Source organism: Sinocyclocheilus grahami, unplaced genomic scaffold (assembly GCF_001515645.1).
Source record: "Sinocyclocheilus grahami isolate Dianchi unplaced genomic scaffold, SAMN03320097.WGS_v1.1 scaffold1643.1, whole genome shotgun sequence".
In the NCBI taxonomy this organism is placed as follows: Eukaryota; Metazoa; Chordata; class Actinopteri; order Cypriniformes; family Cyprinidae; genus Sinocyclocheilus; species Sinocyclocheilus grahami.
The window spans coordinates 122,063-149,355 of record NW_015506822.1 but is presented as its reverse complement, the minus strand read 5'-3'; the positions used below and the strand labels follow the sequence as shown (position 1 = coordinate 149,355).

Genomic DNA, 27,293 nt, shown 5'->3' with positions numbered 1-27,293 from the left:
GCCTGCTTGACCCAGTTAACTGCCCGATTGGTACAGTGCTGGAGTTCCTGCAGGCCCGTTTCTCCGCGGGGTTAACCCACTCCACCCTGAAGGTCTACCACGCCCCTCTTGGTGGTCACTCGGTGGGCAAGGACCCTCTGGTTACACGTTTCCTTCGCGGTGTGATGAGGCTGAGGCCTCAGGTACGATCTTTTGTCCCTCCTTGGGACCTCGCTGTGGTGTTAGAAGCTCTCTATAGGCCTCCCTTTGAGCCTATCGAGGAGATATCGGATCGTCTTCTTATATTAAAGACTGTGTTTCTCTTAGCTGTATCTTCTCTAAAGAGAGTTGGGGATCTGCAGGCCCTTTCTGTGGCTCCTTCCTATCTCGACCTTGCGCCCGGTCTGGCCAAATTTTTTTATACCCTCGTGCAGGGTATGTCCCTAAGGTCCCCTCCTCTACACCACGGCCTGTCGTACTCCAGGCTTTTTATCCTCCTCCCTTTAGGGAGCCTGACCAGCAGAGGCTTAATTGTATGTGTCCAGTGCGAGCATTACGTCCATTACTTACGTCCACAGAGCTGCCCAGTGGAGAAAGGCGGACCAACTGCTTGTGTGCTATGGTCCCCATAAGAGAGGTCATCCTGCTTCCAAACAGACCCTCAGCCGGTGGATAGTTAATGCCATTACTGTTGCCTATGAGTCCTCTGATCTCCCCTCACCATTGGGGGTCAAGGCTCACTCGACAAGAAGTGTGGCGGCCTCCAAGGCCTTTCTGGCAGGAGTTCCTATGCAGGACATCTGCAACGCTGCAGGATGGTCTACGCCCCTCACTTTCGTCAGGTTCTATGACCTAGATTTGCATGCCAATCCAGGCCCCTCTGTTCTCTTGCCATAGCCGTGCCCTTTCACACCAGGCAGGGATTTGCAAGTCTGGTGGCGTGGACATCTCGTTCCCCTAGCGTTTTCCGACGCAGCTCGAGTTCCCGAAGGGGAACGTCCCAGGTTACGTATGTAACCATGGTTCCCCGAGGGAACGAGATGCTGCGTCGCAAGGCCATACTTCCAGCATCCCTACTAGAGCTTGCTTCACTCCTAAGAAGCTAGCGCCGGCGGCACCTCACGTGCTTTTAAAGCTTCCTGGTCATGACGTCACCCGCCGCGGACGTCTCGCCCATTGTTCGACTGATTACACATATGATTCAGAGCTTGGTATCGCTGAAGGCGTTCCCCTAGCGTTTTCCGAAGCAGCGTCTCGTCCCCTCGGGGAACCATGGTTACATACGTAACCTGGGACGTTTTTTCGACAGAAGGCACATGTTTTGTGAGCAAGCGCAACATTTCTCAGGGAAACGCAATAGTTTTAGAAGAGATCACAAATGTTTTTGAGCAAATGCAAAGTTTATTGAGGGAACACAATAGTTTGCGAGAGAATGCTAATGTTTTGTGAGTGAATGCAAAGTTTCTCAGGGAAAGGCAATAGTTTTAGGAGAGAATGCAATGCATTGAAATATAATTTTTCCTCCCAACTCATACGTTTTTCCATCACCATGTCCTCTTAGCAGCTCTGAATTGTTCTGTTATTGTTACTGTACATTTAAGACTTCCAAATGTAAATGACTGTTATGATTGGCTAACCTCACTGCATGTGAAATTAGCAACAAGAAGTTGCTAGGTGTTGATGTATAAATGTAGGCATTCATAAGTTAGTTAGGCTTATGGTTATGAGTTTTTCTTTGATAGGAGCATCAGTACTTTCACTTTTTGGAATGTACTGAACTTATTTCTTTTTGTCTCTCCACACTCCATACCCATCATTCACTTTTCCATTCCACCTTCCTATAATGTCTTCTGTCTAAAGTTGGAAGGTCTTATGTTGTTCAGTACTGTATCATTCACTGAGGTAATGATCCTATAGTATTTGTGCTGTACATTAGAGACATGCTCATAGAGGATAGGCGCCTTTTGTGAGCCAACACTGTGCTCACATTTTCAGTGTATGTCTGTCTATATGTGGGTCTTTCTCAGAAAAAGGTTGAAAAAGTTACCTCTGAATTTTCAAGAAATATTTTTTATTACCTCAGGCCCAAATTACCAGGACCAGACCAATGGACTGATAACCATTTGTAGTAATGCATTTGGTACACCTGAATTACATAGAGGGTGATATATAGAGGGTGCACAAGCTGCAAAAAGTTGTAACTTGCTACTGTTACTTTAAAGAGATATTTCTACCTGCGCACAAAGACAAAGCAAGCACCATCAGGGCAACACACATGACACTAAAGTAATGCAATAAACAGCAACTAAATAACCGAAAGTGTAACACAAAACACCTCATGGTCATTACTGATAACAAAAATGTGAAGAAACGGAACTATTATGGGTGATTCTGTAAAAGATACTGAAAATATATTGAAATGTTGTGTTTGATGAGGTCAATAAACAATGAAATACTGATAAAGACTGAAAGACAAATTCACAGTTTGGTCAAAAAGAAGTTAAAAGGGCTTATGTCAGCATACCTAAACATATTTTGAAACATATTTTAATGACTTATTTTATGAAAATCAAACAATTATCTAGTAAAATTAGTTAGTTAATAGTTTTGTTCAGTCAGTTAGATCTATCAAATAGGCTAATGCAGCAAAGGTCTGTTGATTGCATCAGTAATCATGGAGAGATACGCTTGGCACCATTTCCTGAAAATGACCCATGTTTGTGCGAATGAAAGACTATCTTCTCATGTGACCCTACCAGCTGTCTAATGGCTAATGCTTGTGTAGACTGACTGATTTACAGCTTGATTAGTTCATATAATACACATTAGAATTGAGTGTCCCTGTGGAATTAAGGAGAATTGGCTTCATGTGTTTATGTGCAGTTGCATTTTAAAAACCATCTGTGTTCCAAGTTTTTTTTTTTTTTGCATTAAGTTTATTTTTCCCTATGGAATTATTAAGAGAACACATGAGCTAGTTAGAGCTCACATTCAGTTTGCACTCTGAAATGAGTGAGGCTTTTCAACATATTGAACTGATGTCTTTGATGAAGACCTGCATACATTATCATTCGTTTGCATATTTAAGCATGCTGTCTTTAGAAAATTTCACATGAAAGATTCCATTCATTTTATCCCACGTAAAATAAAAGCACCGGTGTCAGTGAGATTCTGCTTTGTTCAATGTTGAAACACCTTGATTATATAACCTGGTGAAATATGCATGGCTGTTTTAAAGAAGGAATTTGGCCCTATTGATGTTTGGCAAAAGTGCCACATAAATTAATACTTGTTAGATTGCTTTGCTAATAAATCCTGCAGTTAATTTAATTAATATTATTCCTTTACAAATTAGAATTAAATAGTTTTTATGGATTCAAATCAGACTGTCTTATCACAATCTTTATGCATTTCTTTTTCAGTCTTCCTCCCGGAAATTAACTCCCACCCATGACAAAACAATGCTTGCCTTGCCTGTTGACACTGTACAAACGGTGATTGTGTGTTTACCCTGACCTTTGGCTTTGTTATAAAACTTTTCTCCAAGAGGCAACATGCATAAATTTATTATAAACAGATAATTTTATGTTTATAAAAAAGACCCCAATATCCCTTCTGTCAATTTTTATGACCACAAGTTTTCAGCATGCTGAATGTTTTGTGTTTGCAAAGGCGGAGAGCACGGGAGACATCACACATCACCCAAGAGAGACCACCAACATGAAGACTCAAACTGTAGCCTCTTACTTCAGAGTAAGACTTTTGAAGACATAATAATGAAAAGAACCAATAAAAACCATCAGACTCATGTTCACAGTCGTGCTTTATTTTCAACTATACTTTGCAGTATTCTCTAATGGATCTGTTATCAAAGATGGTGGCAGGCCAGCCTCAATTTGTGCGTTGCATAAAACCCAACAATGATCGTCAAGCCCACAAGTTCGACAGGGAGAAGGTTCTGATTCAACTACGCTACACTGGTATTCTAGAGACAGCTAAGATACGCAGACAGGGCTACTCTCATCGCATTCTCTTCAATAACTTCATTGAGAGGTTGGAGAGATACTACGTATTACTGTAAATCCATGTGCATGAACCCCTTTTCCACCTAAATGGTGTTTATGTTAGTGCTGGAGCCAATACTCTGCCAAGGGACCTGTCTCATAACTGGCCTGTTTTTCAAATAATGGTCTTTGGTCTTAGTTTTGAAAACGTATATTAGCATCCAAAGTAACAGCCATCAAAAACTGGCAAGAACCACATTTTTGTCTGTGGAAATGCATAGAATGGACCCACCATTTCCGATACCGGCACTCGCACATTGCTGGTGGAAAAGAGATTGACTCCTTAGTCTATAATTTCTCAGTTGTTATGTTTAGTGTTGCCTTTTACTAACCATTGGTCTATTTCAGGTACTCTATATTAGCATTTAGAGCCAATGAGGAGCCACCAATGAATCCAGAGACATGTGCTGTTATTTTGGAGAAGGTCAAACTAGAGAACTGGGCTCTGGGCAAAACAAAGGTTTGTGAATGAAAGGCATTAATAACCGCTGTTGTTGTTCAGCAAACTTCATAAGTCTGATGGTTATGTGTTCAGGTCTTTCTTAAGTACTATCACGCAGAGCAGCTGAATCTGATGGTGAGGCAGACCACAGACCGGATTGTTCTAGTCCAAGCATATGTACGAGGCTTGCTGGCATTCAGACGATACCGTTTGATGCTGGAAAAGAGAGAACAAAGTGCTGTGGTGTTGCAGTCAGGTAAGCTCATGCTGTTGACTAGATGTCAAAATTACATTTTAAGTGAGGTATCGGTACTTTTACTCTGCTATTTTCCTCTGTTTGTGGTTGGTACATGCTTATTTTAATTTAATTTTTATCCATCAACGTGATTGGATAGAGAGTAATAGGTCTCGTGACTTTCGTCAAATCAAATTATGCATAGAAAACTTTAACCGCCAACTGTTTATCATGGCTGCTGGAAGTGCATTCTTCAAGCATCAATTCAGTCGCGTCTTCCTCTAACTTAATATGTTAAAAGGGTCATATGATGCTGCTAAAAAGCACATTACTTTGTATATTTGGTGTAATGAAATGTGTTTATGCGGTTTAAAGTGAAAAAAACACATTATTTTCCACATACTGTACATTATTGTTGCTCCTCTATGCCCCGCCTTTTTGAAACGCGTCGATTTTTACAAAGCTCGTCAGTCTGAAAAAGCGAGGTGTGCTGTGATTGGCCAGCTATCCAATGTGTTGTGATTGGCCAAATACCTCAAGCGTGAGACGGAAATGTTACGCCCCTCACATACTGTTGATACCGTGTCCCGGCCGGAACGACGAGGCAAAAACATTAAAACTCATTACAAACAAGGCCTTTGTTGCATCCAGTGGGGACATAATTACTGATTAAGTGTTCTGGAACAGAGTTGTAAATACAACTTAACCACTGATTTCTAGTCGTGTCCTCTTTTGGAAGACCAAACAAAGTAGTTTCGCTTTCCCAACGAAAAACACAGCGGCCTAGCATGAGCAGAAGCCCCGGCTTAGCGTGCACTGAGGCCGGGATAGATTGAGCTGAGGCCGGAAATGCGATGAATGAGCGGCAACCACATGTGACTGGACTCCGCTTCCTGAGGTAGATATGTGGGGGCGTGTTAGAACGAGCCGTTTTAGGTAGGTGTGGCTGACTCTGAACTTTTATAAAGAATATCTCTTTGGATTTGGAAACACAAATTGAGGACCAAATCTGCACCTCATACTGCATCTGTGCCAGCGCGTGATGTAATAAAACTGCAGCTCGTTAATAAACGGGGTTTTTTAATCCATTTTATACAATCCGCCTTTATTTAGCAAGTGCACTTGCACAAAAACAATTTTCAAGTTCAACACTTTTTGTTCCGTTCAGTTGTGGATGCTGCTGATTCACTGAGACCGCCGCGGCTCAGCAAAGAGACATGCGTGTGTGTTTTCCTTTGAAAAAGTTTCACCAGAAATACCTCACTATTTAATGCATTTTTCCTTACAAATTGTATTATCAGCATAACAATTCGAGTAAATGTGTAAAAGGTATGGCATGAATTTGCCATCCTTCTAGAACAATGTGCATTTTTGTTAAAATATTTTATGTGCCAACAGCATAGGCTGTCACAGTGGCCTTACACATGATTTTAAATCTATTTTTTCAAACTTTATGATTTAAATGGGGATGATTGTACTGAGAATAACTTTCATCTTTTCTTCAACTGAATACTGTTTCCGTGCTGTTTTGGTGTATTTTAAAGTGTTGGCAGTCAAAATTAAAACGGCTGGATGATAGATACTCTTCATTCTTTATGACAAATAAGATAATGTGAATTACAGAATGTACAACGTTTTTAAAATGTATCCATTGCTGTGTACAGCGTTTATTATGAGGGGGTAGAACCACAGCTCAGTACTCACTACTCACTACTCATGAGTACTTTTAAATAGGCTACTCTTTTACTCTTACACAAGTAGTTTTTTGGACAAGTACTTTTAATCTACTCACACTACATTTTTTGGAAGTTAATGGTACTTTTACTTGAGTATATTTTTTCAGTACTCTTTCCACCACTGGAGGATACTGTATTAAGTGAGTTTAGAAGGCAAAGACTTACACTAAATCATGGCCTCTTCATACAGTGTGCAGAGGATATCTGGCAAGGCAGAAATACAAGGAGTTACTAGATGAGAAGATCAAAGCTGCTGCAAAGATCCAGGCCCATTACAGGGGACACAAAGAGAGGAAAAGCTTCAAGAGGAAAAAGTAAGACCTGTTCTTCTTCTAGATGATTTTATCTTCTTACTTGTAGATTATTTTAGAAATAAAATCCATAATTTTCAATCAAAGGTCCATCAATTAGAGACCATTTTAAATTCTCCATCATCAAGCACTTTGTCCTACTGGTTCCTTGTTTTTCCAAGAGTTGTCTTTATTTTCTTGGTTTAAATCTAGCATAACAAAAGTATATGCTGACCATAACATTAATACTAAAGTCCTGCAAGACCATTTTTTCCAAATTTGCAAGATTAGTTACAACAGCTATTACAACTTGTGTTGGTATGAAAAGGGAGAAGGTGTAACGTGATACAAGATACACCAGTAACACTGGGATATTGAACAACCTTGAAGGGTCATGAAGGTAATTGGTTTAAGTCCTGGCTGAGTTAGGGTAGCTTTTTCCCACATCCTGGGGTGCTCTGGTTTCCCCGACAATCCATGCAATGCATGCAGGATAGGTGAATTGGAGACATTACATTTTCCATAGGTGTGAAGGTGTATCCATCTGCATGTAGTGGACTAGCCACCCAACCAGGGTGTTTCCCTGGGATGATCTCCAGCATCCCAGCAACCGTATATTTGACAAGTGGTTTGGAAGGTGAATGGATGAATATACTGAAATCTTAGAGTGCTTAATGCTGCAATTGACCAGTCAGAGCAAGGTACACATAGAATCAAGAAGTCAACAGTGCTATGTTGGTATAAACTGAATAATTTTACACAGGGAATCCATGCAGAAGGAAAAAGCTGAGAAGACGGAAGAAGTGGCGGAGGCCCCATCAGAATCAGAAGGTCCAGTTTCAGAGGAACCTCCACAGGAAGGAGGTGCAGTGGTAATGGATGATGCTGATGAAAACGCCGCTGTGGTCCTCCAGAGCAACTACCGAGGTTACAGAGAAAGGAAGAAATACAAGGAGCGTCGGGAACGGAATAAGACCTTGACCGGGGAAGAGCTGGCCGTTTCCTCATCCACCCCTGAAGAAGCCACTTCTGGAGAAAATTGGGATGTTATACAAGAGGAAGTACAGGAGAATATAGAGGAAGAAGGGAAGGAGGCTGAGGAAGAGGCAGCGAGTGGAGGAGATGAGAACAATGAACAGGAAACCAAGGCAGCCACTGTTATCCAGAGCAACTTCAGAGGTCATGAAGAACGTAAAAGACTCCAAGAGGAGGGGAAGATGCCGGTTAGAGGGAAGGAGACAAAGAGTCCTCCAGTTGATGAGGAGCTTCCTATTCCAGATCCACCACCTCCAGAAAAACTGATGGAATTCACTGAGGAAATGGAACAGGAAGATGAGACTCCAGCTCAACCACCAGGAGAAGATGAAGAAGCCAAAGCCGCTGTGGTTCTTCAGAGCAACTTCCGTGGCCACAAAGAGCGTAGAAGACTCCAGGAGGAAGGCAAAATCCCCAAGAAAAAGACAAATGAAGAAATGGCTAATCCAGATGCTTCAGAACTAGACATTTCTCTTGAGGAACTTCCACCACCTCCATTAGAATTCGAGCAAGACAGTCAGTCTCCAGGGACAGATGAAGAACATGCTGCAACTGTTTTACAGAGCAATTTCAGAGGGCACCAGGAGAGAAAGAGATTTAGAGCAGAGAGAGAAGGAGCCATTGGAAAAGAACAAGAAATGGCACAAGAGGCGGAGGAGCAGGAGAATGAGGGAGCTCTGGACATCACAGATGTTCAGCTGGAACGGAAGGGGGTAGAAGAAGAGGAGGATTCTCAGACTGAGGAAGCCCAATATGATGAGGAGCAGGCAGCCATTAAAATGCAGAGCAATTTTAGAGGTTACAAAGACAGAAAGAACCTGAAAGAAAAATCACAAAAACAGGATGAGGAAGTGGAATCGCTCTTCAAACAGGTGATTCATTTTTTTTTTGTTTTTGTGTAGGTTTACCCACAAATGACAAATCTGTCATCATTTAATCACCCGGATTATCAATCCAAACCTTTATTTCTTCTGTGGAACATAAAAGGTGAAATTTAGATTCTCCAAAAATTAAAAAGAGTTGTATTGGTTGGCCACTATTGTGATGCTTTTTTTTTGTAATTTTCTTTGTACTGTATGGAACAGAGCAGCATGAACATTCTGCCAAATTCTGCCCTTTTGTGTTTGGTTAATAAAAGAATGTCTATGAATAGATATGAAGGAGTGTAAATGATGACCTTTTATTTTTCAATGGACTAATCTGTCAAAGAGTAGCATCATAGCATGAGATTTGATTTAAAGGGGTCCTATTATGCTTTTTCACTTTTTCAACTTAGTCACTTGTTTCAAGTTAGTCTGTAGTTTTGCTGATTGAGCATAAAAAAGATCTGTGAAGTTAAAGAGCTCAAAGTCTAATTCAAAAGGAGATATTTTATTTAACAGAAATCACTTTTCAAAACCTACAACGAATGACTCGTTTGGACTACAACACATATTTTCCGGGATTTGTGATCTCACAAATACCGACGAATGGGGCGAGACCTGGTTGAGCTGCATTAGAGAAGGCAGGGAGTGTTATCACTAAGAAGGAAACACGCTAGCTTTCCCAAGGCAGACAAACTTAGAGTGGTTACAATCATCCGGGTTTAAATCATGCTCAAATTTATTTGATTTTGATGCAATATTTACACTGAAGCTCGCAGACGGCTATGGTAAGGGGCATGACATTTCCCGACCAGGCGCAGAGTGCTGCCAATCACAACACACACTGGCCCAGCTAACCAATCGCAGCACATTTCGTATTTCAGAAAGCGGGCCTTCATTTTATACAGGAACTATTTGAGCCATTCATGCCAGATTGCAGAGTGAGGTGTTGTAATAATGTAAAATATGTGAAAAATAATGTTTTTCGAACAACCTAGTATGAGACCTAGTATCTAGTACACCCCCAAAACAAAATCAAGACTTTATAAAATAGCATAATAGGATCCCTTTAAGATATGCATTCTTTGCCTCATGAATTGTAAGGTTTTTACACAAAATTCAGTTGATGACATTTTTTATAACCTGCTCAGGTAACCAATGCCTCTGAAGATTACTTATCACTGCAGAAGAAGTTAAATGAAATCATCCTTGCCCATCAGCTCAACCCCAGCAAAAATGGAATGTTTGTGAAAGGACAACCTATGAATGGCTACATGGGCTGTTACCAGCCACCAGGTAAATGTCCTTTATGAATTATGTCCATTCATGTCTGAAGTCTTTGTCATTTCAATCGTTCTCCCCCCATGTTTGTTGACACTTCAGTATGCTTTTAAAAAGTGCACTTTGAAATGTCATATTAAAAGTTGTACTTTAAAGTACATTTTAAATAATCTTTTGTCATGCTTTTAAGAAGCACGCTTATGTTGATGTCCTGACTAAGCATATGTGAAGTACTTGAATTATAATTTAACTCTAATGAGTTATTTAGTATTATAGATTTTTATTTTTTTTTTGCTGTATGCTAAAGGGTAGCTTTGGTTATTTTCAAAGTTGGATTAATATAGCTGTTTTTAAGATTAAAATAGGTTGTAGTAAGAAAACTCTACCTTAATTAAACTCCTGCAGTGTACTTTTTTGCTGTCAATTTGACAGTACTGATCTTATCAAAAATTGAATGTTTAGTGCCACAACATGCAAATTGGGCTCAACAAGATGTGTCATCATAAAAATTCCCCCAGCTGAGAAGATCTGCTTTTCATTTGATTTTTGTTGCGATATGTCTAATTACATTTGGAAGGGTAATTCTCGCAGATTCTATTATTCCTGATATGCACCTTGTGTCTAAATTAAATCAGATTATTCTGTCAGCAGCGATTATGGTTTCCGTGTTGACAGATATGACCTCCTGATCTGTTTTCTTCTGTCACATTAATCTCATCTGTGAAAGCTGAACTTCTACAAAATCTTGCTAAAGGGATTACATTTGCTGTCATCTGTCACATGTTTATTAATGGTTTATTGTCATTGTAAAATGTCTTTGGAAGCTCCAAAGTCATAATAAATCATCTTAACCAGAGTCTTTCTGTGTGGGAACAATTATTATTGTTTCCACATACAATAAGAAGTGAATGCCAGTCACATTTCCATGTACATGAAAGGTCTTTAAATGCTAATCGCATTGCATGCAAAAGTGCCCCAGCAATTACAGCAAGCATTAATATAAGAGCTGCAAATTGGCTTTATACCTCTGAGCAATCAAGAATTGCTGATGACCTTTCAAGAGACACATTCAATAAATATGACCAACTCTCCAGCCGTACCCTCTGGTCCTGGTGGACAGTAATAAATTTTCTTTACACTGGACCTTTCTACATGATCAACAGTGCTTGAGTTAGCAGATATTATTCAAATAAACCAAAGGTCAATAAACCAAAAATCATATTTGACAAAGAAGTATTCTGTATCAAAGGCATTCCAGGTAACACTCTTTTTTGAGCATTACATTTTTTTGAGGTTGCACTTGTATTTAAAGTGTACTTACTAAGAAAGTACTGGTAACATAAGGTAACTACATGGGTTAAGTTTAGTTTTAGTGGTAGCTTAGGGGTTAGTACTTACATAATATTACCCAGTTATTGTAATTACTGTAATAAGTATATAGTATGTGCACGTGAAACAGGACTAAAATGGTGCTACCAATTCTTTTTAGACATCATAGGTGCATATAAAAATATTTAGGCCTAAATTTAAGATTTATGCATATTATGTATTCACTTATTCATATTTTAACCTCATCGCCAACCTCATTTCCATTGTGAAAACAATTAAATGTATTCAGTTAATAAGTATAAACTGAATAACTTGAATTGTTCTCACAATGGAAATATGTGTGCTGATTTTAAGTAATTTGATTGAATGCATTCTGAAAATATTATTTATGAATTATGATTTAATGAAAATCAAATATATGCAAATAGTTAATAATAAACCATGATTTTTTTTTTTAAGTACAGAAATTTTAACAGTTTTTATATGACTGACAAAAATTCATTCGTTTGTTTATTTTAAAACTGTAATCCAATTGGATGGAAATTGTATATGCAATTCAAATACATATCATATTACAAAAATTTGATCTGAATATTTTTTGATGAGTTGATGGTGGACGAAGGAAGATAAATGAAAGTAATTATAAATGTATTTCCTTTAGTAATGAGACTTTAGTAATAAGACAATTCCATGGGCCCGACGAGGGAGAAGGTGCCCGGAACACAATTTTTACTGAGGGTATATGCTGTTCAGGGGGCCCAGAAACCACAGCGGCACCCCTGCTAGGGTTTAGAACAGAGCTTCATGCTCATTCTTACTTTTTCATGTCTGTGTCAGTATAGGAACATGCTTTCACTGGTAGGGCATTTCTGATTAACTGTTAGCGGATAATTACAAATGACGAGGCCCAAGGGTTAAACCATGCCGTATGGTTTGTTCGATAAGAACAAACGGGTCAAAGGTCAGCTGGATGTTGTGTGCTGATCCTATTCTTTTGTGTGTAGCAATGGTGCTCCCCACAAGGGATCTATTTGTTATATTCTCTTTGCATAAGAACACATCTTGAATGGGATTAAAAGTATTGGATTCAAGGTCAAATATCACGATGCACCATTTATATGTTGATTGTTTTTTCCTGTTGTTTTTCACCTTTTATTTTTCTGATCCACAGCCGACACAAAGCAGTCACGAACATCTCGCCGCACACAACAGCCAAAGACCCTGAACACACCAGAGGACTCCACATACTACACACTCATTCACGTGAGTCAGCATCACACTCACTCTATCTAAGGATTTTCTGGGCTTCAGCTTTAATGATATTTCTCATGCCGGGTCTTTTCCAGAGGTCTGTCCAGGACGATAAAAGGAGGCCAAGAAAACAAAGGTAAATCAATTAGAAGACATGTTATACTAAACAAAAATGTGCCCTCTCATGTAGCTGCTTTGCAGACAGAATGACAAAAGCTGTGTTTGGAATGGAATACTACCACACATTGCATATGACACACTAGTATTTGAAAACAGTATATGGTTTGCTATGAAATTGTACCCTATTTATTTCACAGGTTATGTATTGTCTCAAAAATGCAACCGTTCAACCTTACACTTTCGTATGCTCACCAAGGCTGCATGTATTTGATTAAAACAGTAATATTCCAAAATATTATTACAACTTAAAATAACTGTTTTCTATTGTAATATATTTTAAAAAGTAAATGATTCTTGTGATGGCAAAGCTTAATTTTCAGCATCATTACTCCAGTCTTCAGTGTCACATGATTATTCTAATATGTGACCCTGGAGCACAAAACCATTCGCTGGGGTATATTTGTAGCAATATCCAGAAATACATTGTATGGGTCAAAATTATAGATTTTTCTTTTATGCCAAAAATCATCATGATAAAATATCTTTTTTGAAAATTTCCTGCTCTAAATATATATCAAAACTTAATTTTTGATTAGTAACATGCATTGCTAAGGACTTTATTTGGAAAACTTTAAAAGCGATTTTCTCAATATTTTAATTTTTTTTGCACCCTCAGATTTCAGATTTTCAAATAGTTGTATCTCGGCCAAATATTGTCCTATCCTAACAAACCATACATCAATGAAAAGCGTATGTATTCCGCTTTCAGATGTTGTATAAATCTCAATTTTGAAAAATTGACACTTAAGACTGGTTTTGTGGTCCAGGGTCACAAATGCTGATTTGGTGCTCAAGAAGCATTTCTTAATATAGTAATTGTTCTGCTTAATATTTTTTTTGTGGAAACCGTGATGCAATATTTCAGGACATTTTGATGATTAGAAATTTCAAAAGAACAGTATTTTTTAAAATATAATTTTTGTAACAATGTAAAAGTATTCACTCTCATTTTTGATCAGTTTAATGCATCCTTGCTAAAGAAGTTTTAATTTCTTAAAAAATAAAATAAGAAATCTGACCCCAAATGTTTGAATGATATAGTGTAAACTTTGCATTTCACATTTTATTTTTGTACTTTTACATTTATTTTTGTATAATCCAGAAATCCATTGTCTTTATTTTGGGGGGTCTGAACTGATAAAGAGGCAAAAGAGAGATGTTAACAATCAAATCAAACACAGGTCTTGCATAGTTATCAAGCTATGCATAGTGAGATAAGATATTCTATGTTGTGTACAAATTAGAAATGTAATATGCCTTCATGGGTATGAACATTTGCATACTTGCACAGTACAAAAACCTTAAAAATAATACAGGTGGTATTACACTATTCTGCTCCTAACATAGCCCATAAAAATCTGCCAACATTGGATATAAAGCTAAATCCTAACACACACATGAATTTAAAAATTGTATCAGTGTTGTCTCCAGTCCACCTTTTAATAGGTTCAAATCTTAAAGAGGTCATATGATGTTGCTAAAAAGAACATTATTTTGTGTATTTGGTGTAATGAAATGTGTTTATGCGGTTTAAGGTAAAAAAAAAAACATTATTTTCCACATACTGTACATTATTGTTTCTCCTCTATGCCCCGCCTTTCTGAAACGCGTCGATTTTTACAAAGCTCATCGGTCTGAAAAGTGAGGTGTGCTCTGATTGGCCAGCAATCCAGTGCGTTGTGATTGGCCGAAAACCTCAAGCGTGTGACGGAAATGTTACGACCCTTACTATACTGTGATGCCCTGTCCGGAGCGACGAGACAAAAACATTAAAACCCATTATGAACGAGACATTTGTTGCATCCAGTGGGGACATAATTACGGATTATAATGACTTATACTGACTCTTTACGCGTTGCGTTGCATCGCGCCGTGTAAACATAAAACCATGTCTGCATTTGTGATCAGAGAAATGACAAATAACAAGAGCTACTCTACGCTGCTCAAAACTTGCGTTTGAATCGTCAGTGGATGAATTCTCATAAAGAATGTACTTACAGTCTGTGAGTCAGAACAGGTTAAACTGTTCTGGAACAGTGTTGTAAATACAACTTAACCACTGATTTTTAGTCGTGTCCTCTTTTGGAAGGCCATACAAAGTAGTTTCGCTTTCACAACGAAACAGCGTCACACACCACGGCCTTGAGTGAGCGGAGGCCGGCGGCCTAGAGTGAGCGGAGGCCTGCTTGAGTGAGCGTCGGCAGGTGGGCTTGAGTGAGTGGAGGCGGGCGGGCTTGAGAACGGTGTGGCCGGCGGGCTTGTGGCAACCACATGTGATGACCCCGGGCTGGACTCTGCTTCGTTCAAGGATGAAAGCCGATCCGGCGATCCACAGTGCGTATTGATGTATTTGATGTATTTCCTCAGCGACCAGCACGGATCAGCTCCAGGCACGATGACGCGGATAGGTCAGTAGGACAGACAAACCTCTAGCTCTGTCTGATAACTGGCCCATGTTCTGTCAGAGAGAAATAGAGGAAGAGATTGGCTGTGGAAAGAGAGAAAGCAGAGTGAGAGATAGGGGACCAATAAGGTATCTTGGGAGAAAAAAGGGCGAGCTGAGGACATGCAGTTAATGAAGGTGTACTGCAGTACAAATGTGCAGAACTAGAGAGACAAAGCAAACAGATGAAGCAAAACACTCTGTTTTGCCACATGAATGAATCCCTCAAAACCATGCCCAAGTCACATGTTACCTCAAAATCTAAAGAAAACAAAAATAACTTGTATTCTGCTTGGAGAAAATAAGGATTGTTCCATTTTGGCATTAATTTCAAGTTTTTCATACACATTCTTCATCTTAATAATAAGAATTAGATTATTACATTTTTTTTTTATAAATATATAGAAGTATTTTTATATACAGTATATTTTCTATAAATACATTATTTTTGGTTTTTTGACATTAAACTTATGACGTTTCCCACACAAATTATCCTTACACAGATGTGGTCATATGCGTGTGTGTGTGTGTGTGTATTCCAAGCACTTAAATACTTTATTGTTTTACATATCATATCATAAAGTATTAAATTAGTATTATTATTATTATGTTTAATACCCTTTTATAGTAATACAAAAATATTATATTTATATTTTAATATTAATGTTTTATTTTTGCCATTTTGACATTCATTTGATGACATTTTCTACACAAATTCTCCATATTCAGATGTGGTTCTTTATTAAAAAAAAAAAAGAAATAGCATAAATTCAGAACAACAAATATTACTACAATTTAGAAAAAAAGCTTATATTTGGTTATTATAATGATGATGATTATTATTATTGTTATTATTATTTTCTTTATGACAAAAATATGCAATATATATATATAATTTCATATTAATATATTTTATTTTAATACTTTATTATTTGAATTACAATATTATTATAAAAATAAAATGTTATTAAATAACAATAGTATAATAAAAATAGAATTAAAATAATAATTGTGTTTATTTATTTATTTTCTGTTTGTTTGGAAGTGCATCAGTAGGCCAGTGGGGCTGACTGATATAATTGCATCAGCGGTCTTGCTGGCAGGCTGTAGGCTCTTATCTTCGCTGGTTTCATAGATGGCTGTTTTCATTACATAATGCTTCTGATAAGCCCTGAGACAGTGAGTTAAAGTCCACTGAAAGAACATTTCCATTTGAGTCACTGCCGAAAAGCCAGTCATAAATCCTGAAGACCGTCGCTTACATACTGCAGAACAGCCATGAAATGCACTCAATACGGCATAATGGCCACACATTAATAGCAGCCTGTTATGACAAAATAGATGTTATTTATGATCGGGAGCGATAAGCTTTGGCTAAAGGCGAGGAGGGGGATTTATGTAACAAGGAATTACAAATACAGCATTGTAAACAGGAATATGTTTGCCATGACTATTCCGAGTCTTCTGAAGGAACAGGCTTAGGTTTTGATCTGATCCTCACAAGAAGCTTTTAGTTACAAATTCATCTTTTCCTATGCACCCACCAGCCCCAAAAGGTTGGACAATGATGACCAGTACTACCAGGGCTTGTCCAGCACTAAGTCCACAAGCCTGCCCAGTGACAGATGCCGCTCAAGCAAACGGAGATCATCCACTGAAAGAACACGCTCTTCTGAGAGACCACTGTCTGATGTCCCTAAATCCGATCTCCCTAAGAGCCCAACGGAGAAGAGGTGAAAGAACATTACACATTTGCATCATTCTGTGAGTTTAACAAATACCATCTTCAAACCGTTGACCTCAGTGCAGCACACAGCAGGGCAGACATGATAAATGTGTTTGAGCAGAAGATGCAGATATCAAGACGTAAAAAGCTCCCAGATTTCTTTCCCTTTCTCACTTGCATCTTCATTTCCATGTGAAGTCACGCTTTATCTGCCCCTCTCTGTCCACAGGCACTCGTTCTCTAGAATGCCCTCTACAGAGAGTCAAAGTGAGGACAACCCTTATGACTACAGAAAGATACTGAGGAAGACCTCCCAGAGACGAAGGCTTTTAACACAGCCCTAATCATCAAGCTTTACAACTTCTGTAAATACTGTCGGTGACTGACGAGGTCAGCAAAAAACTGTTTGTCCTTAAAGGAAGAGTTCACCAAAAAATTTCATTTCTGGCATCGTTTACTCACCGTTATGTCATTCCAAACCCATATGCATTTCTTTCTTGTATGAAACACAAAAGGAGATTTTTTTAATAATGTACCACCCGCTCTTTTCCATGGAGTTACAATAATCTGAGGCTTTTAATCGTCAAGAAGAGCACAAAGTGATGATCGATTCATCAAAGAATCATTCTTTTGAGTCAGGTCTGAATTAGTTAAGATGATTCTTTCACAAATCGGACTCAACTCAGTGATCCAGTACAGCTCACTGGAGGTTAAGATAGTTTTTTGGTTTTTTTTGTTTTGGGGGGGGGGAGCTGTTTCTTTATGTAATGCATCATGTTTTCAATCCATTTTGGTTTGGCTTCCCAAAGAACCTCTGCATTATTTCAGAAAGCGCTGACTTTAGTTTAAGTAGTTATGTAAATAATGACTACTTAATGCATTTTGCTGTACAGAATGTAATGCTAATTGACTAATCAGAGACTTAAATTGATAGAAATTATGTTTTTATGGATGGCGCCAAAGAGCTGATGGTGACAGGACTTTTGTGCTGCCCTTGTTTGATTTTTAACTCAGGTTTAGCAGTTGATGTTTGCTGGGCGTTGATGCATTCTGTGCAAGTCTCTCTGTGAATAAAGATTTGTCTTTAAATACATTCATATATTGACCTTTATATTTGCACCAATTAGGTTATATTTGAATTGTTTCTGCATAAACAATAACATGTGCATTATAAAAATGCCCCACTTGTATCTGCACTGTATCTAAATTGTATCTAAATATATACTTGTTTGTTTAATACATATGGATATGTGTATTCTTGAAATGTCTCTTATTTGTAAATATGATTTTCTAAATACTTAGTTATTTCTGTAATCAGTCTAATTAAATGGTAAAATGCTTAAAATGTACATAATGGCTGATGTTAAACCCAGAGCAGACTAAAGTTACTATAAAATATGATAATTATATTATTCATTATTACGTTTTTTTTCTTTCTTATGCGCATTCCGTTTATGTGTCCTTAATACATTATATGAAAATGTAATATTATTAACAACATAGTAACATTATATGATAGAATGTAAAATGCATTATATGATATTAAAATGTTCTGGATAAAATAGTAATGTTTAGGTAACACTGATGAAATGGAAATATGGTTAAGGGATGTAGATAATATTAAACGCAGGTTCCAAACATAAATTATGAATTTAATTTCATAACCGATAGAATAAATCCATTTATGTTTGTTTGTATTTTAGTCTGATGCTGATTTTATAGTGTCCACACGGATTGCCGTTGAGCAGCACACACACATATACTGTATATATATAATTTCTTCTTTTTCCAATGCAGCTCCCTTGACCTGCTCTTCTATGTGATTTTTCTCGTTTTCTCCTCACCAATCTAATGTAAGTGGGCAAAAAAACGCTTATTTTCTGCTTTATTATTATTTTGTATACCCTGTTATTTTCTACATACTATAATATAATTATAATTACTTTTTGCTTTATTTAAGGTTTCATTTTATTAAACGCATGCGAAATAAATGACATGTGCCATTGCGCACGATCGCCACACACAATTGAGAATGGTATTGTGAATAAATAAATTCACAGTAATGCTTTTATTAATTATAGATTTTCCCGTTCAGGTCTGAAACTGGGTTATGTGATTTTTCTCGTTTTCTCCTCACCAATCTAATGTAAGTGGGCAAAAAAACGCTTATTTTCTGCTTTATTATTATTTTGTATACCCTGTTATTTTCTACATACTATAGTATCATTATAATTACTTTTTGCTTTATTTAAGGTTTCATTTTATTAAATGCATGCGAAATAAATGACATGTGCCATTGCGCACGATCGCCACACACAATTGAGAATGGTATTGTGAATAAATAAATTCACAGTAATGCTTTTATTAATTATAGATTTTCCCGTTCAGGTCTGAAACTGGGTCTCCAGTTTCCTTTTTAATTAGAAATGGTTTAATTATAAAAAAACGGGCATGGATGTGGACCGCAGATCTGAATGCCATGGTTCATGGAGCAGCTCCTCCTGCTTCTGATGAAGTCTGCTCACTGCTGGACTAAAGCAAATTACAGAATCTAAAAAAAAACAAAAAAACTGTTGTGCCTTCAGCACAGATGCGGGTGGTGCGCCAGGAGGGGCGTAGATTAGTGTGTGTGGTCACGATTAACTACGCAAAATAGTTCGTCATGACCTGAATCGCGTCGGAATTTCTTTGGTGACGTGAAGCGGATTATCTTTACGCCACAAGAAGCTTTTATTACCACTAAAGTTGCAAGTTTGCATGTTGGAGAGCTCGCGCAACGTATTGCAAGAAGTGCTTTTTAAAATGTACTGTGCACACTCAACTTGCATTTGCAGCTGAGATATGTGAAAGAGAATGAGAGCCATTGGATGCCTGTGTTTCCATCAGTGCCAGCGTTTCTCCATGAGTTCAGTGACGGTCTCCAGCTGCTCCAAATCATTGCGCACGGCGCACCACCTGAATATAGACGCTCTGTCTCGACTGTTCTCCATCGGAGGGCTTTGAATATCTTTGAAGAGCACTTTAGCAGTTAAAGCACTTGATTTGAAGCGTTTGGGCAGGTGTGACTGTAAATACATCGCGCACGCAACTGGATTTCCGGCGCGTTGAGCAGGATTCAGCACCACGGCTGCGGACAGCTCCCGTTCCCCCTTGACGCGCGTCTGGATGGCTGCTGCTCGAGTTTCTCTGTCGCTGCTCTGATCCGCTCTGTTCGCGATGGCATCTCACGGGTTTTGGTTTCTGGGTGCTGAAAACGCGTCTGGAAACGGCAGTCAAAGCCCGAACACTCGTAAGTGACACGGCGTTCAAAAAAGAAGCTTGAAAATGTGCAGCATGATTGTGTTTTAAGTATTAGTGGCTGTGAGACAAAGAAATGCGACATTTGTTGTGCCAAGGTTCATTTAAAACCTTGAAATCTCATGTCAGCTGTGTCGTGTGATAATGAACAACAGCATTTAGTTCGGTATTTTAAGGCCAGTTCCGCGCCATGGATTATTGGTGTTCTTAATGGAAGTTGTATGATGGATATGGTGTTCAAATCGCACGCGCTTGATCGTTTCAGCCAGAGCATGGTGTCAGGCGGCGGCCCAGAAATTCCCCGGAGGCATCGGCTCCAAATTATGTGGTACGTTTATTTTTAACATCTAAATTTACAATCTTTATTTGTATCCTTCCTAAAAGATGTTATGGTTGTAAGCAGCGCGAGATTAGAACAGTGTTGTCATGCATATGGTTATATATGATCAGTATCATTAAAGAACATTTAAAGCTTGTTTTCTTTTCTTTCTTTCTGTCTTTTTTTATTTTAATCTAGACTCTGAAAGGCCTGAAACGAATTAGTTGCAGTTATAAAAAAGTAACTCTTTCATACAGTGTGTGAGATGCAGTTTTTATTAGTATTATTATTATTAATAGAGTAATCGTTTCTTCTGTAGCTCTGTTAAATGTCGGGGAGGCTGAGAAAACAGCTCAAGCTCCAGTTAAAGCAGAAGATGGGTCTACAGCCGAGAGCTGCGGCTGTAATAAACCCTGTAACTGCTCCAAAGCCACCCTGTTTTTCTCTGATCTCTATTCAACAGGTAAAGCACAATCACATCGCTATCACAACTGAAAAAAAAGGCCAACTTGATTTGATGTGCTGGTTTCATGGTTGGTTATATTGGACTTAAATGTATGTCCAGTTATTTTAGTTTTTGTGGTATGTTCATTCAGACTGCATTATTCGTTAAAAAGCGTTGTAATAGGCCTATATTTGTATTACCTATATATCTTGATTTTGCACGTCGTCTCTATAATACTTATTTTTAAATGTCATTTCCAAAACAATTTTTAAAATGACATTTATGTGTGTAAAAATATAGAATAAATCGTTTGAGACAGCGCCATTGGTTTGGGATTACTCATCGCTGACTGGACGAGACATCTGTCAATCAACGTATACAGAGAAGAACCAGCTGAAGAACAGCAGAGTCATGGTAGAAAGTTCGGAGATGGTATTAAAGTAGCTCAGTTTAAATGTATTGTATGAATTGCCCTTACTATGGAATAAAAAATACGAAGTGTATATTTACATGTAGTTAAAAGTGGCTGTAAAACATCAGCTTCAGTGGCGCAGATGGATAACTGCGAGTCATTGGCTTTTCGAATTGTTCTAAATTGTTATTTTGTTGTTTAGACTTGCATTTGCGTTTGTAATTTGTTATTTTGTTTTCAGAATTATGATTTGTTTTGCACTTCTCTACCACCGTAGATTTCTCTGCCTTCATACATTTTGGCTTGGTCTTTGTGGTGGCTGGCATACCCTCGCAGATATCAGTTGAACGGCTGAATAAGGCTGATGCATTAAGACCAGCAAATATAACCTCCACTCTCTCATCTTGTGCAATTCACAGAGAGAAAATGAGATGGAAATGAAATGTACATTCAGGCTAATAAGAACAATCATTTTATGTTGGGAATTAAAGTTTAAATTTAACAGATTCTTAATACAATGTAATAACATTGTAATAACAAAGTAACAGTGTTTGTGGAGGAAAACATGTTTATTCAGCTTTGTTTTATTGGTTATTTTAGAAATCAAACGTTAAATATTTTAGATTACTATTATTTTTTTTAATTCATGTCTTGTCAGAAATAATTACATTTCCACAGTTGTCTTAAGCTGACAGTGACACACTGCTGGAGAACCTGCAGACCGTTGCAAAATCCCCTCAGTTGCTAAACATGATGTTTGCTTGTCATGACATTTTTTTCTGGCTTGTGCAACTGGGTCACGTGATCTCTGTGCAAACAGGTTCACCTATGAGGTGGCTCCAGTCTTCGTGCTGTTGCCATTTCTCAATCAAGAAAGGAGCAGCCGCACTTGGAATTGGTACAGAAAGTGTCATCTGTATTAAAGCTGATGAAAGGTTAATCTGAATTACCACTACTTGATGCATTTCTTCCTGACTGCACAATTGAGAAATGCAAGTCTTAACATTATAATCACTAAACCATATGACTTCTTTACTGCTCGCATTTCTTCTAGGGGTAAAATGATTCCTTCCGACCTTGAGAGGAGAATTATTGAAGCCAAGCAGAAGGTAATTTCAATGACCGTGTCTCCATGACTGCCTAACGTATCTCTTTTGGGTCTGTTTAAATCATCTTTGTGGTCCTTTGGCAAAATGGGCCCTTGAATAATGCACTGATTTCTTTCTCACAGGGATATGTGCCGTTCTTTGTCAGCGCCACAGCTGGCACCACGGTTTATGGTGCCTTTGATCCCCTGATTGCTATAGCGGACATCTGTAAGAAGCATGATATCTGGATGCATGTGGATGTGAGTAGATCTGCTTGCCTGAACTTACGTGAACTTCCTGAATGTTTCATCTGTGCAATACAGACAGTGGACAGGGATCCAAGAGTGATCTCAGTGTTGGCACATCTGAAGTATTGTTCTTTGGATGCAGAACTGAGGACCTTCTAAATTGTACTCCATTAGAGCCCTTAAAGGGGTTCTATTATGCCCTTTTACGAAGTCTTGATTTAGTTCCTGGTGTGTACTAGAATAGGTTTTAGTTTTTGGTTTATACTAGAATAGGTTTTCACTCTTGAACCTTTGCAACCATGGATTTAACAGGACGTTTCAGAGTGGTTTTTTTTAACAGTCTATGGACTCTAACGCAGCTTAACCAGGCCTCGTCTCCTTTTTTGCGTATTCCATTAGAGGGAATTATTTAAGTGAGTGAATTTATGACTTCACAAGAACGCGCTGTAGTCCGAGCTCAAACTGCAACATTACACACTAAGTTAGACTAAGTTGAAAAAGTAAACTGAATACTAAAAAACGGCTAGAACATCTTAAAAACTGCAGTTTCCTAGCAACCAATCTGAAACTGCATAGCCATGCCCTAGTAACAACCCAGAACAACATCACCCTAGCAACTGCTTAGTAATGTAATAAAAAAAAACACTCAGAACACCATAGCAACCATATTGCAGTGCCCTAGCAACCAACAAGAACACCCTAGCAACCACCTAGCAATTCACTAGAAACTACTCAGAACACCTCGCCTAGCAAAGAAACACTTAGCCCTACCACCACCCAGAATTTTTGGTTGCAGCATATTTTGCATAAAAATAATCTACGGGAAAATGGAAAAATTATTTGTTAATGCTGAACCAGCTGTGTTTGAAAGGTGGCATAGGGTGAATTTAGCAAGCATGTATTAAATGGCCTCTTTTAGAATTGTAGCTTCATCTAAATGTTTCCTATTAGAGGAATTACCTTCACTTTGTGTGAGTGTGTACATGTGTGTATTCATTCTCATGGGGCTGACCAGATTAATAGCGATATCTTATTCCTCATTATTATTCATTTTTCTCTGGTGATGCTGTCGCCGCTGGCATTTTTACGGCAACACAGACATATTATGGTGGCATGTTGAAGCTGAAACACTTGCATTGCATTTGAATCCACTCATCGACATTAATCTGACCTAAAGGCAGCAGCTCTATGGTCTCAAATGGGCTGAGAATAGTATGTCCTTATATATATATTGCTGAATGTACTGCAAACAAATGTACTACAATATCTACTTTTAGAATTATAATAAAGATCAAGATACTTTGGGTCAGATCTCATACATCTGTATCTAGTATCTCAAGATTAAACCTCATTTTTTACAATGAGAAAGACGTACATGTTTCTGTTTGCTTTTAAAATTACTTTTGTCTCTTTGTGTATACAGGGAGCATGGGGCGGAAGTTTGCTAATGTCCCGGAAACATCGGTGGAAGCTGAATGGAGTCGAGAGGTCAGTACAATCTGCAGTTCCTATGGACTAAATGTCTTGCTAAATCATGAAACACTATCCATGCACTGATTGGTTCTCTCGGCGCTGGTGCAGTAGCCTATCAGCTGCACTTCTTCATCTACGTAATTCTTTAGTATTCTGTAGCCGATGCACGGTCTCTAGGAATTCTCATTTTTAGCCCTCCTCCTCCCCAGCACCACCTGTCTAGATCTGCTATGAGGGGTTCTTCTTTACCTTTTGCATTAGAATGTTTCCTAATATCTTTATGTCGAAGCAGGTTTAACAGAGCAAGTATTTGTACTTGCTCAGTAGTGTAGCATATCTAGTCAGCCAAGACCAAACACACCTAATGTACACCTCATTTTTATCAATAAATGCTTGTTAAATTCATTCAGAGAGTAGTCATGACTAAAATATGATTGAGAAGTCCACAAACTTCTGTGTGAAAAGTTTCCCCTTATAAAATTAAATGGATTTGATCATTTTTCTTTTGACTTGTTTCACTGCACAGCACAGTGCCTAAGGGAGAAATCTTGTCTGAATCAAAATAAGTGATTGTATAGCTATTCATCTCTTTCAAGGACATTGTCTTGGAATTTCAATTATTTCCAATTTTAGGGCTAATTCTATGACCTGGAACCCCCATAAAATGATGGCTGTACCCTTGCAGTGCTCGGCTCTGCTGGTTCGAGAGGAGGTGAGACTGTTTGCTTTCTTCATTAAAACCAAAACATATTAGCACATCGTATTATTACAGAGACCAGTATTAAACCACTAAGTCAAACTTTAAAAAAGTGTGATCTAGTGACACCTGCCAGCAAATGTGGTTCTCTCGATGTTAGTACAGCAGCCTATCAGCTGCGCTTCTTCATCTGTGTAACTCTTTTATATCCTGACTAAGCTAGCCAGTGCACGGTCTCTGCACAAGCTATGAGAATTTTCATTTTTAGCCCTCCTCCTCCCCAGCACCACCTGTCTAGATCTGCTATGAGGGGTTCTTCTTTACCTTTTGCATTAGAATGTTTCCTAATATCTTTATGTCGAAGCAGGTTTAACAGAGCAAGTATTTGTACTTGCTCAGTAGTGTAGCATATCTAGTCAGCCAAGACCAAACACACCTAATGTACACCTCATTTTTATCAATAAATGCTTGTTAAATTCATTCAGAGAGTAGTCGTGACTAAAATATGATTGAGAAGTCCACAAACTTCTGTGTGAAAAGTTTCCCCTTATAAAATTAAATGGATTTGATCGTTTTTCTTTTCACTGCACAGCACAGTGCCTAAGGGAGAAATCTTGTCTGAATCAAAATAAGTGATTGTATAGCTATTCATCTATTTCAAGGACAATGTCTTGGAATTTCAATTATTTCCAATTTTAGGGCTAATTCTATGACCTGGAACCCCCATAAAATGATGGCTGTACCCTTGCAGTGCTCGGCTCTGCTGGTTCGAGAGGAGGTGAGACTGTCTGCTTTCTTCATTAAAACCAAAACATATTAGCACATCGTATTATTACAGAGGCCAGTATTAAACCACTAAGTCAAACTTTAAAAAAGTGTGATCTAGTGACACCTGCCAGCAAATGCTGCTTGGGGCTTTTCTCAAAATTAAAGACACATTCCTTAACAACTTTTTAAATGACTTTTAATGGACTAACGTCAAGGTATTTTATTTTTTGTAATTGTTTGCCCTTTTTGTCTTATGTGTTTCAGGGTCTGATGCAGAGCTGCAATCAGATGCAGGCCTGTTATCTGTTCCAGCAGGACAAGCACTATGATCTGTCCTATGACACAGGGGACAAGGCCCTGCAGTGCGGCCGCCATGTGGACATCTTCAAACTATGGCTAATGTGGAGAGCTAAGGTATTGTAGAGATTTATTTTTTTCAGATTTACGTTTTGTGTTCTTACAGCTGCAAGAGATAACATGAGTAAGAGTTCAGACAAATTCTTGTAAAGTTTCTAGTAGTATTCAGAATTTTGCAATTTTAAGTGTGTGTAATATGATATTGTACTGCAAGCATGTCATATTTTTATTATTGCTCCTGCAGCATGTGCACTGTGCACAGTATATACATTTTTTGTATGAATACAATTGCCAAATATGCAGTAAACAACACTATACTCCCGAATAGACCATTTCTAGTGTAATGAATGGAAGTAATTACAACTGACTGTCAAATTTTAAGCTGTTTACACAAAAGTGGATTAAAAATGCAAAATAACCAAGATAACTGGATGCCATTCACTGAATTAAACTAGTAAACCAGTATTCCATTCCCATGAAAAGTGAACATTTACTATCAGCACTTTTACTGGGCAGCTGGCCTGCCTTAAACGACTGCTATAAGGCATTTGGGACAGTAGTTCATCCAAATTGTTTGGTTGTATAGTGAGGTTTATTGTGTTATCACAATGTTCATCCTCTCTCTTCTTCTCTAAAGGGCACTATTGGTTTTGAGGCTCAGATTGACAAATGCCTGGAGCTTTCAGAGTATCTCTACAACAAGATTAAGGACAGGGAAGGATACAGTATGGTGTTTGATGGAAAGGTAAGTCTTATTAGATGTATTTAATGGCCTTTTGGCCTTCTGTTGCATCTTGTCATCAGTGCTTTATATTTGGTAGAGATTGAGAAATTAGAAAAGAAAGGAATTAGGAAGAATGTTCAAAGGAGTTGACCACAGTATCTATAACACCAGGCCTTTTCTACTGGCATGACTTTTCTGCTGTTCTTTAGTTTGAGCAAACAAAACATCTCAGAGAGCACATAAACAGACCTAGTGATAGTCTGTGCATTGACCGCTCTTAGCATATTACCCACAATAATGCCAATAATAATGTTACAATATAGCCACAAAAATGGACAGACAGAAATTCTGACATTTTCCCTTTTTTTTTTTTTACAGTGAGGTTGCTGTTCCACAATTCAAATAGATTTTCTGTGTCAGTCTATCATTGTGATATAATCACAATATAATATAACCCACCCCTATATGGCATGTATTAATGGGTGGGCTCTTGTATAAATACGCTGCGATTGTTGATTAGACTTCATGTTCATGACTAACATTGAACTAAACGTGTTCTGCATATGTGCTTTAATTAATGAATTAATAGAAGCTGCTTTAATATATTATAT

The 27,293-nt window shown here is 38.1% G+C and overlaps 2 protein-coding genes across 2 annotated transcripts in view; both read left to right on the top strand.

Annotated features, from left to right (window-relative positions):
* Positions 1–18,046, top strand: part of LOC107571743 (myosin-IIIa-like) — a 43,829-nt gene extending 25,783 nt beyond the window's left edge. Inside the window, exons 11-23 of the mRNA XM_016258106.1 lie at positions 1,840–1,881; positions 3,402–3,473; positions 3,652–3,732; positions 3,827–4,032; positions 4,392–4,503; positions 4,579–4,741; positions 6,647–6,770; positions 7,510–8,653; positions 9,796–9,940; positions 12,426–12,517; positions 12,601–12,641; positions 16,676–16,861; positions 17,084–18,046. Of these exons, the coding sequence (XP_016113592.1) occupies positions 1,840–1,881; positions 3,402–3,473; positions 3,652–3,732; positions 3,827–4,032; positions 4,392–4,503; positions 4,579–4,741; positions 6,647–6,770; positions 7,510–8,653; positions 9,796–9,940; positions 12,426–12,517; positions 12,601–12,641; positions 16,676–16,861; positions 17,084–17,198 (2,523 nt within the window). The 3' untranslated portion in view covers positions 17,199–18,046. The remainder of the gene's footprint in view (positions 1–1,839; positions 1,882–3,401; positions 3,474–3,651; positions 3,733–3,826; positions 4,033–4,391; positions 4,504–4,578; positions 4,742–6,646; positions 6,771–7,509; positions 8,654–9,795; positions 9,941–12,425; positions 12,518–12,600; positions 12,642–16,675; positions 16,862–17,083) is intronic.
* Positions 18,047–19,374: 1,328 nt separating this feature from the next.
* LOC107571742 (glutamate decarboxylase 2-like) overlaps positions 19,375–27,293 on the top strand; it is a 14,289-nt gene continuing 6,370 nt past the window's right edge. Inside the window, exons 1-10 of the mRNA XM_016258105.1 lie at positions 19,375–20,143; positions 20,417–20,479; positions 20,790–20,933; positions 22,148–22,262; positions 22,382–22,436; positions 22,559–22,675; positions 24,087–24,151; positions 24,770–24,848; positions 25,866–26,015; positions 26,596–26,703. Coding sequence (XP_016113591.1) covers positions 20,071–20,143; positions 20,417–20,479; positions 20,790–20,933; positions 22,148–22,262; positions 22,382–22,436; positions 22,559–22,675; positions 24,087–24,151; positions 24,770–24,848; positions 25,866–26,015; positions 26,596–26,703 — 969 coding nt within the window. The 5' untranslated portion in view covers positions 19,375–20,070. The remainder of the gene's footprint in view (positions 20,144–20,416; positions 20,480–20,789; positions 20,934–22,147; positions 22,263–22,381; positions 22,437–22,558; positions 22,676–24,086; positions 24,152–24,769; positions 24,849–25,865; positions 26,016–26,595; positions 26,704–27,293) is intronic.